Source organism: Apaloderma vittatum, unplaced genomic scaffold (assembly GCF_000703405.1).
Source record: "Apaloderma vittatum isolate BGI_N311 unplaced genomic scaffold, ASM70340v1 scaffold40549, whole genome shotgun sequence".
Lineage (NCBI taxonomy): Eukaryota > Metazoa > Chordata > Aves > Trogoniformes > Trogonidae > Apaloderma > Apaloderma vittatum.
The window spans coordinates 797-12251 of record NW_009736527.1 but is presented as its reverse complement, the minus strand read 5'-3'; the positions used below and the strand labels follow the sequence as shown (position 1 = coordinate 12251).

Here is an 11455-nt window from a genome sequence, read left to right as displayed (position 1 = left end):
GGACGGACAGACAGATAGATGAGCTGGGCCAGCGAGCAGGTGGGACCTGCCTTTCGCTCTACCTTCAGGGAAAAGCCGGGACTCTGCCATTTGCACCGCTTAAATCTTTATTTCCTGTATCTCAGCCAGCTTTAGAGCAAAAATCGTGTTTGCTGCTGAATAACCTCTTTCGGCTTCTTTCCGACAGCGAAGTGGGCAATAACTGCATAGATACTGGCTCTGATCCGATGAAATCTATAACAAAAAGGCAGCTAATCTGACAGGGATCAGAATCAGGGCCACAATCCTCAATTCTTTCTTAAATGTTGGCAATGAGAATACATTGGACACGATTTTTACTAAGTGGGAAAGCTCACCATCATTCATAATTACTTGAAAAATTACCAATTTTCAAAGTCGAAAAGAGATAACTCAGTAGATACAATTACTGCTAAATTTAATAAAGACAAATGACCACACAATTGATGCTTACTGACTTAAATGAACTGTTTGCTGTTTGTACAAAAGGCCAAGTGTCAAGACACTCGAAACAGCTCATGAAATATCATTCACACCATAACAACGTATCTCCTGCACTTATGGCAGAGTGAATATACATCTAAAAGTTAATTTGTCTTCTCCATGTCTGTTTTATAACTGCAATTTTGGTTAACCATAGCTTCTTAGAGAATTAGCTTGGGTCCTCCTAAATAAGCAGCCTTGCAATAAAAATCAGGAAAGAAGCCTGTACATCCTAACTATGCATTTTAATTCTCTGGTTTATTTTTATATCGATTCTCAGTATCACTGTGTGACAACATCGAATTCTTACATTATTTTGTGGTCTGCGATGAGTTATGTGAGGTGGGAAATAAGACCTGGGACCAAACCTTTGCTACACCACTGGCCTTTTGTAAAGGTGTATGCCGCTTCGTGCAGAGCTGACTGCTGAGCCAGCCTGACCCTTGTTTCCACCCGTCAGTCCAGGAAAGACGATCGGAAGCTTTAAGTTGTTCGGTACGGAAATACCAAGACTCTTCAACTCTTCAGCTGGCTGACAGAACAGTGGGACGGGAAGGGGTCGGGGGAACCCTGAAACGCATGCATTCGGTGGCACTAGCCCAAGAACGGAACAGAGGTGTGTGAAAGTCATGGTTCAGCTCCAGTTGGACTGGCCTCTCGATCCAAAACTGCATCAGCCTGGGCACTTGGACTATATCCTCCTTGGAACCGTATCCTGTCTTGAAACGAGCCTTGGGCACACAGGCAGCTCCACAGTTCTCTGAAATAAATCACCTCTGCAATGCAAACTGAGAAGTGCCTATCAACTAGTTTCACCTGAACTTGAACTGAGTTGAGATCTCGCAATAATAGAGCTCATAATTTTCCTCCTGCTTGCCAAAGGGATAACACATCCCCAAATACTCTGAAAATGTTTAACAGGATACTTGACGCAGTTAAGACTGAATCGCAACCCACACCTTCATATTTGGCGTAACCGCAAAAAATGGCACAGAAACTCGAAACAATCGCGAAGAGCATCAGAAAGTGAGATTTACAATTTTCAAGTCAGCAAGGGCGACAGACAGGGTGAGGTGAGGCGGCACAAAACTTGAGAAAAAAGACGAGACAATGAAGACAGATCCTTCTCTTTCAAGGCAAGTTAGAAGCAGATGAAGTATTGATACTTTAGCGAGATAATACTGACATATCTGTCTATACGTAGGTATGCAGTTGCTTGGCAGCTTAAGATATCTTGCCAACCTAATTGTCTCTGCCTTGCTAAGCTTCAAGGACAGCAGCTCTCCAACACAATTCATAGCAGTCAGCTTTCCGTTTGTGCTTGGAAAAACGATGATAATGAACATGGGAAGTTCAAAGGGCAGTTCAACAAATCTCCAAAGTAACAGTACACTGCTAGGATACTGCTCTAAGGCCTTCCACTCTCTCCTGCCTCAGCCAGATAGATGTAGTGTTCGGTATTAAAATAGTTCTCTGGGACATTTATGAATAGGGGTTGGGAAAACTTAAGATCTCTTCTGTCATGATATTGAGGAAATGAATACTGTTCAAGGTAGGCAACAAAAAAAACCTCCCTGTCTCCCTGGGGGAGTGAAGCAACAACAAAACACAGAAAAAAAACCCGACCCCAAAAAAACAACCAAAAAATTATCTACCCAAAATTTGAAGTTGAAACTTCAAACCGTGATGAAATGAAAACTAAACACTCAGCACAATTTCTAACAGCAACTTCACTAGGTAACTTAATATCCTTGTGTAGATTCCACCCCCTGCCAAGCTCATACTCAGTTTAACTACTACCTAAATGTCAGTCTATCTACTTTGCATTAGATGGGTATCAAGTTTTAACGCAATATATAAACATCTCAAGTTCTTATCATCAAATGTCAATTTCCTCCCCCACTCCCAAATTGGGTGCACACCTCAATTTTCCTAGAAATCAACAGTAGCCTTGAAGTCCTACAGTAATTTTAAAAAGACAGAAAACCCTAGAATAATGCAAATGTTAACAACCACCCACAACAGGTCTACAGAAAGCTAAGTATAGAATGCTTTAAGGCAGTAGACAGCAGTTTCTACCAACTGAACTCCTGCCCCAACAACAAAAAAAACCCCACAGCTGCTTTGCTTTTTTTTTTGAGGGCAGGGGGAAGGAAACACAGGTAGGGAGGTGTGGAAAGGCAAAAGGGGTGATCTAATTGCAACAGAACATTTTGTCCATACAGTAATCCTAAATGTGCGATTGAAAGTAACCTCTCAAAGTTTAAGGCTACGCAATGCTAAATGTAAAGAACAAATGCTACTGTTTAGGAGCAAGTTAGTGATGTAGGACAAAGTGCTTAATACCACAGCTGCACGTATGAGAACTTAGCTTTTTGGTTCTATAAGAGGAAACAAAAATGCATAGGTCTGTTTTGAGTATTGATTTTTAATAGCTTGTTTCTCATAAGGGAACAGGGGATGTTTTCTGTTTTAGAAATACAGGTATCGGTTGAGCTTTAAATACAGCCTGCTCCTGCCAACAGGTCATGTACATGATTTATTTGCCTTCAGCTTTTGTTTTTATGCATTAAGCAACCTTCAACCTTCTTTTGTAATACAATATATAGACAAATTTAAGTACAGTAATAACGTAGGTATGTTACTGTCTTCACATTTCTCTTGACATACTGGACAAAGCGATACACATCAGTTTGCCCCCAAGCCCAGGTTTCATACACAGCATGCTGAATACTGCTTTCTGAGTCATACTCGACTTGCTCCAACACTTAATTTGCCAAATCTACAGAAAGAGATCCTTTGGAAATATCAGGACTTACTTCCAACTTTGTCCAGTGACTTTCACATGCTCAGGCAACTACTGGTAACTTTCATTTTATGGTTACTACAGATGTTGCATGTTGACAGGAAAAAAGTTTTAGAACTGGACAAGCTATAGTAATCAAGGTTTTTGGTAAAAGAATTACATACAAAAAGGGGACTTTTATATATATATATAATGTTCAATCTGTAGTCTCGTTTTTCAAAATAAAACCTGTATATATAAATGGATAACATTCAAGATCTGTATAGGAATAACAGTTGCTCTCTGGCTAAAAACAATATGTTTAGACAGAATCTCACTTTCTGTTTTTCACTTCAAGTATGCTAGCCAGTCCAGTCCTTTGGGAAAAAAACTTCCATTTTTTAATCCTTTAGGATCCATCAGATTCATTATATGGTAATGACCTTAACTTATACAACACACTATATTATGAGGTGAACTCAAGGGGTTTAGATATCGAAGTATTTGGTCTGGGTGCAACAGCCAAACAGCTGTTTAAACATGATATTAGAGCTGAAGTAAGTCTCTGTCAGAATAAAAACCAACATTCATGAAAACAGCAGCAGCCATCAAAAACATTCACAACTGCAGGGATTTTTTTACTGTGTGTAATTTTGCATTATAAGTAGGAGAAGCCACAATAGTTTGAAGCAAAATTAAAAAAGTACCACTATAGCCTTGAATTTAATAATGTGAATTGTCACTCTTACAGCTGTTTATAGAAGTGTACTAAAAAAATTTACTTAAACATATGAATTTAAGACTTTCACTTTATTCAGCAAATTGGTTTATTTACACAATGGGGAACGCTGGTTGAATGCTGTCAATGTAATAAAAACAAATCTAACAGAGACAATACTGAACTCTCTCTATGTATTCATAGCAGAAATGACAAACTATTTCCTTACCTGTATCAGGAACATCAAGCGCAACAATGGGACAGTATCATAGGACACTGATTTAACAATAAACCACAGAGGTCCAGTAATACTATGGCAATTTACTCATGTATTTACTGACTTTAAAAAAAATAATTAAAAGTCAGTAATACCCAGTATAAAGTTCTGTCAATTATCAGAGTCAAACTCTGAAGAGTAGGTCAGTAAAACCTTATCAGATTATCCACAGTTCATAAAGTGACCTGATCTGCTTCAGACCACTAATACAGAAACAAAATTGATGAGAACAGATTACCCTCTAAAAGGCAACAATGATCTGATAAGGGTTTAACTTAATGGAAGTTTAAAAAAAATTAAGAATTGCAGAGCACAGCCCCTATTAGAACAAGCTAACTTTCCAGACTTTCAAAAAAAGACAAAAAAAAATTTGAGAGAAAAAAAAAACACTTCAACATGAAGCTACCATACAAAGTTGTTGTGTTTTTTATTTTTTGTGGGGATTTTTTTGTTTCTTTTAAGAGTTCAGAGTTGCAATTTAATCCTGGCTTTTTAGTGAGAAGGACAGTTTTGGCCTAGACTTTCCTTTGCCCAGGATAATTTTTTGCTCTTCCTTTTGCTGACGTTGTCTCTCTTGTTCTAGTTTCATCCTCTCCTCATGAATCTTTCTTTGTTCTTCAACAATTTTCAATTGTTCTTCAGCCTGTATATGAAAATGGTAGAATTTAGGCCAGCACATTTTGAAGTCATGAAAGCAATTTACAAGTCCATATTAACTTCCAAACAGGTCCAATCCTGCACAGGTATGTAAGCAGTTCTACCTGAGCTAGATGCCATAATTGGTTTCAGCGAAGCTATTTACAGAATGGTTATTTGAATGGAGTTCAGAAGAAAATAAGTTTCTAGAGCTAACATATCAAAAACTTGACAGCTTACATGCAGTGATTGCTTTGCAAACACACCTATTACATTTTAAATAAAGAAGTCAGTGCATATATAAAGCAATTCCTGACACCTGTCACGTGTCAGATGAAGGGACATTATAGTGAAGTAACAGACCATCAGAGGTCTCCACGCTCCAAAACCCATCTAAAGCCTCCTTCTAATTCGAAACCTTCTTTACTTGATTTGTAACAAGTCAATCCCTAAGTCGACTTACATTTCTTACAGCTCTTCCAGCAGTCTTCTAAATGTGATTATTTTATTCATTACATCAGTTAAAACTTTTAATTTTGTATTCGTCCCACTTCCACCATACAAGGTTGAGAAAACGGTAAAAAAAAAGGAGATCTAACGCAGATGTACTTCATGAAAATGGTTTTAAGAGGCACCATCTTTACCTGAAAAAGGTGCAATTACCTGGGTAACTGAAACCAACAGAGTTCAATCCGGATTTAGAAGCTTAGTTGGGTTTGTCATTAATTGATTAGAATCAGCTAAATCATATTGAATGTTCTCATTAGGCAGGCACCTACTTCAATAAGCTCTGAAACCAATGTAAGGTAGACTTTCATAACTTAGATGTCTTAAGCTTATGCTGAAAGTCGCTTTCAGCACTTTTACATCACCATTACACTAGTCTTGAATCCAGTTTGTACTTGTCCCACTCAACAGAACAGTCACTTCTATTCTAGAAGCTGAACTTGTCCGTAAACTTACTTCAACCTTCCCTGTGAGATATCGTTAAAAAACGTACTTTTTAAATTCTGAAGACAGCTATCTTCCTCAAAATTAACTGCACTTGAACTAGGTTTTCCGACTAGCGTTACTGCTAAGATCTGGTCTCTTACACTCACGGGAAGGAGAGCAACACTACTGACATAACGAGCAGTGGACAAGTTCCAACTCTAGCAAGGATAGATTTGTTTATTTTAATTGTGCTGCAAATCAGGCAGCGGGACCTGTACTCCCCTACAGAACAGTAAACTACATCTTCACATACCAGTTTAGCTTGTGCTTCTGCAATTTTTCGATTATTCTCTTCTAGTATTCGCTCTAGTTCCTCACGCTTTGCACGCTCTTCTTCCTAAAGGGGAGGACAGGGCAAGATGTTAGTAAAGTAAAATACTCAATTCTGCATGTTCACTAATCTTTCTCAGAATTCTTCTGTGAACTGACTTAAAGTGGCAGCTTTACAGCCACCTATTTTGTCTCACAACGGTAAATTGTGCAGTCACTAAAACTGGTTTCTAGTACTCAATTTAAATCATCCCGCCCAGTCCAAACAGCAACCAACTAAACCCTCCCTAATCACAGAATCCTGACAATTTATTACTAGAATTTTAAAATCACACAAATCAACAAGGACAACTACAAAAACTGGATAGTATTTACCAAATTAAAAAGTAATATAGAAAATATAAATAAAGTGAATAGTTTGTCTCACCAATTAAGTATACCTACGTATTCTTTACCTATACTCCTTTAATCAGCATTAAAAGTTGAATATTTACTGTCTTGTCCAGTGTCCTGCAGAGTGTGCTCCTCGGCTGCCATACGCGCCAGCTTCCTCTTTAAAATGATTTGTACTGTTAGCTTGGCAATACCTGCATCAGCAGCTCAACCATTTATAAAGAAACAACATACAAGGAAGGCTGAGCTGAGGAATGCAGATGTTTATGATAAGAAGGAACAAAAATATGTAAATCATTCCTAAGGCAAACAATTAATAAGAAAAATACATTTACTGTTAGTGAAAAATACAAATGGTAATCCATACTTCATGGAGCTATGGGCTTCTTTCATGGGGAAAATGGACTTAACATTCAATATTCTGACAATTTTTAGACAGCTGAAACTGTCATTTGCAGTCTGAACTTGGAATTCAGGAGTCCAGGGAAGGCAAGATCAGGAAATAGAGCCTTGTAATTGTTGTTTTCTTGGTGAATTTTATGGAACTCTGTTATGCAACTCATAAATATGAAGACTGCGTGAAAGGTTTTGAGCTGTTTCAGTTCACGTAATATATATCCAAATTATTTTAATATTTGGAAGATTTAAAAGTTAGCCAGAGGTTTGTGTCTGTGTAAGAAAAAAAAGTTAATATGAACAAAGCAAGCATACGAAGAGAAAACTTCTTACTATGACTCGTAACCAGCTACTAGCTAGCACACTTCACTCCAGGCATGGAAGTTTATTCTGCATTATAAAGAACTGATGGGACTTCTCCACATCACACCAACAATAGGGAAAACACTTTTAAAAAAAACCCGGAAAAGTTATCCTTCTGATCAAATGAAAATCTCTATATGTGAAAAATTTGCTGACTACAGACATCTAAATTCAACTTAAATTCTTTCATAGTGAGGTTTAAATTTGCAAAAGGAGTGTAATTTAATATTCTCAATATTTGTTGTAACTTAGTTTTCTTTTTTTAATTTAAAGACATTATGTGACAGATAAGTCACATTTAATATGGAGGGGAAAGCTTCACTGCTACTGTCTTTCCTTTAGTAAGCCAATCAAAACATTAATTTAAAATAAAACTGTGTAGGAGGTACAGAGTGAAAAAGGCATTTGAGACTTATGACTATTTAGCACAAATTTCCTTTACAGTTTATAGTTTTGTCTTGAAATTTCTGGATCCTGGAATGACTGGTGCAGGCAGACATCAAAGCCTTTAGTAGCAAATTACTGTCTCACAGAAAGACATTTTCAGCTTCTGCTCCAGCTGCTGATTTGAAAAAAAAAAACAAAAAAAAACCACAACCAAAAAACCAAAAACCCAAGTCACATGTTCAGCTTGACTTCAGACAAGGGCAACCTGCTCTTTTGTAACTTCTAGGGAAAAAAAAGGAGTAGTTAGTAGTTATTAGAAGTGGATATAATGATTTGGACACAGATCCTTCGTGAAGACGTGGATGGGCTTATGCTCGAAGTCCCAGAATTCGTCCAAAGTACGTACGCTCAAGGAAAACATTCATTTTAAATGAAGAGGAAGAAACCTATTTGTTAAAGACAGGTATTGCAGCTCACTGCTGGACCCTGCTTTTTGCCTGACTGAAGGCAAAAGCCTCTTACAGTCTAGGTAAACAAAATTAAACAAATGAAGGATACATCATTACAGATTTTCAACACCCTTCCCCAAAACTGAAAGGACCGCTGATAAATCCTGCAGCCATGGCAAAAGTTTCAAACAATTCTGAAATATGTAGGTCAGTTCCATTAAAAATCAACTATCCTTGTTCAGGTTTTAGGAGAGTAACTGTTTAAGTACCAGTGAGCTCCTCTGAATAGTCTAGAAATTAGGTTTCGCAGCAATGCAAGTTTATATGAGAAGAGAATTAGATTTGCTGTATTCCATCTCTTTCTGAACCGAACAGGAGGCACAAACGGACACTGAAAGTTTTGCCATGGACTGTCTCTACTTTCCAAACGACCGAGCGTTACCTCTCTGGCTTTTTGTGCTGCAAGTTCAGCTTGTCGCTGTCGCTCGAGTTCTTCGAGCAACTGTTTTTCCATGATGCGCTTAGCCTCCTCCACCCTGCGCAGAACCTCTCGCTCAATCTCATCCTTCCTTTTCTCCAACTCTTCTTCTACACGTTTCGCCACAAGCTCTTCCACTCTTCGAGCAGTTTCTTCCTCTATGAGTTTCTCTTCAATTTCTTGTTGACGACTACAAAATGCAAACACAAGGATTAGAAGGGTTGCGCTGCAACAAACACTTCCAAATAGACAGCAACAGGCATGTTACTGGATCGCTTTTAAACAGTTTTGTACCTTACACACACAGAATATTTTGCCCAACATTTATGGAAAGTGAATATTCAGGCATTTAGTGTTCCAACCACAGGCAATCCATTCAAAACATGGCATATTTAGCATCTCTCCACACATCTCAAGAGCCTAACTTAAGATGGCAGCTTATCATACTACTTCTTGATCCTTTTGGTGGGGGGAGAAATCACGGGGGGAAAAAAAAAAGATGATATCATCCCTCACCCCCCCCGAATTTAAACAGTCTCAATTTTAAGCCACGGTTAGCAATATAATCTTGTAAAGTACTTTCTTAAAGCCACCACCTCAGAGGCAACAAATTAATCTCTGCAACAGAAGATGGATGCAATGAAATTTATAATTTGATTTGTTTTAACAAGAATTCCAGGTGTTGTATCTTACCAAATTTCAAATATGTCAGCTTTCTTTACTGCAGCACTCTGTTTTTACCATAATTATCCAGAATAAAATATACCAACATCAAGGCAAACTTTCTAATTTTCCATGTTCTGAATTTTGGAAGTAATTTCAAATATCTTTATTTTTGTTTAGCAGCATTCTTAGCTTGATCAGCATTTCAAGTTTTCATTAAAAATGGTACAAAAAGATCAGGTCAATTTGCAAGTTTATTACCAAATGAAGAAAAAAAACCTCCCAGGTAGTAATTAGATATCCAAAAGCCAACAAAAGTAAATACTGTATAGCTATATTGCATATAGTATTATTTATTTAGAATTATCATGGGCTTTGGAGAGAAGGTTGGTCTCTTTAACCTTGACATTGAACTTCCATTCCATGAAGTACGGAACAATCTCATAAACTTATCTTCTGTCCTGTCAGCACCACAAATCCATGATTTAGAGTAACAGTTACTGTTGTAATACCCTAATATCCTGCAATTTTCATAAAGTTTGCATTTTCTTATCTTACTGAGAGACATAAAACCAACTACTTTAAAAAAAAAGTTAAAGGATTTACTAACTCTTCAATTTCACAGTGTATAATTTGCAAACATGCAATAGGAGATAAAGAAGTATGGATTTGTGAAATTTGTGAAATACCAATTTGAAATGCTCCCAGCTTCCCTTGTTTATGTATGCTCTTTTCAGAACTGTACTGAACCAAAGGGATAATCTATTTCCTTTAGCAATGTTTTGGAACCCTCAACTTCAACAATTCAGCCCCAGAAGGCAAATTTTATTCTTACATTCCTCAAGAGATGGCAAACTTAGCTGGTGGCCCATTAGGCCAGCATTCACTTTTCCTAAAGAGACACATATCTTGCAGTGTTTTTTCAGTAAAAAACAACAACAAACATAGACCACCACCATCCAGAAAAACACATCAAGCCTATTCTGCTGGTGTGTCTCTACCAAGCTACAACCTACATTTGGTTTGGGGTAAATTTGTAAACATCCTTGTATAATACATGCTCTTTTAGTTTCAAGGGTTTCTTCTTCCCTCTTATGAGTATTAGTTTGGCAGCAAGTACTCTCACCATCCCGTAATGATACAGCTTAGTATACATAAGAGGCTATCCTGCAGAAATTTTTCAGAATGCTCATATTCATGTGTTTTATTCAACTGTTTTAGTTTCACTTTTAACATCAGGGAAATCTAGAATAAAAGTTAGCTAATTGAATAAAAACAGTACATAGTTACAAAAAAACCCTCCAACACATCTGAAGTAAGTTTTTAAATATCCTCAACAACTGATGTACTGAAATTAAGCACTGTGCCTGCACACATTTCATTTTTTCTCCCCCCAACAAATTCCATTCAAATTTAATTACACCAAGCAAATATATTTTTTTCCGCATTCCTAGGCAATGACAATAGTACAAATATATAATAATATAATATAAAATGGTTTAGGGTTTATAAAGAAAACCAAATATAGACACTAATATAAATACCTACTATTCTGCAATTTATACCAACTATTCATTTTTTTTCATTTACATGAACTTACAGTATTTTATATACAGGTGTAAGATTATTATCCTGACTTACTGAGTTATGACTCCCGAGCAACAGAGAAGTCATTAATGTAAAAATAGGGAAAGGCAGAAGTTAGGCTATGTGTTAAGACTTAAACAGAAAGAAGTCACTTTCAATATATGAACTGTCCACTAGTTAATTCAGTCCAAGAAAGCATTTCCTTCCTTCACTTAAGTATATACTAACATACATAACATAATTTACAGATTACTTACTCAAATACCATAGTTTTCTACTAAGTTTTATTGTTTTCTTTTTGAAAATCAAAGTCTATTCTAGAAACATCAAAATCCTATACCCAACCATTTCCAATATTGTTTCTCCCTCAAAAGTTTAATATTCTGTTGTCAATGTCACTGGAATGTCATAATCCTCCTACAGAAATTTCAAAAGTATTTTAAAATTTCAAACCTAACTTATGTAGACTAATTACATACAAACTATAACAGCTTTAGAATAAACTGTTCACTGTATCTTCAAATTGCTAAGCACATTCCAATTCTTCACCATAGATATG

At 36.8% G+C, this 11455-nt stretch overlaps 1 protein-coding gene across 1 annotated transcript; it reads right to left on the bottom strand.

Moving 5' to 3' along the window:
• Positions 1-4077: 4077 nt before the first annotated feature.
• On the bottom strand, positions 4078-10438 carry LOC104269609 (arginine and glutamate-rich protein 1-like). The gene is made up of 4 exons (XM_009876995.1): positions 10326-10438; positions 8611-8836; positions 6164-6247; positions 4078-4924 (listed from the first exon to the last, which is right to left on the bottom strand). The coding sequence occupies exons 1-4, from the start codon at positions 10436-10438 to the stop codon at positions 4760-4762; spliced, it is 588 nt and encodes a 195-aa protein (XP_009875297.1). The 3' UTR covers positions 4078-4759.
• Between the last annotated feature and the right edge of the window lie 1017 nt (positions 10439-11455).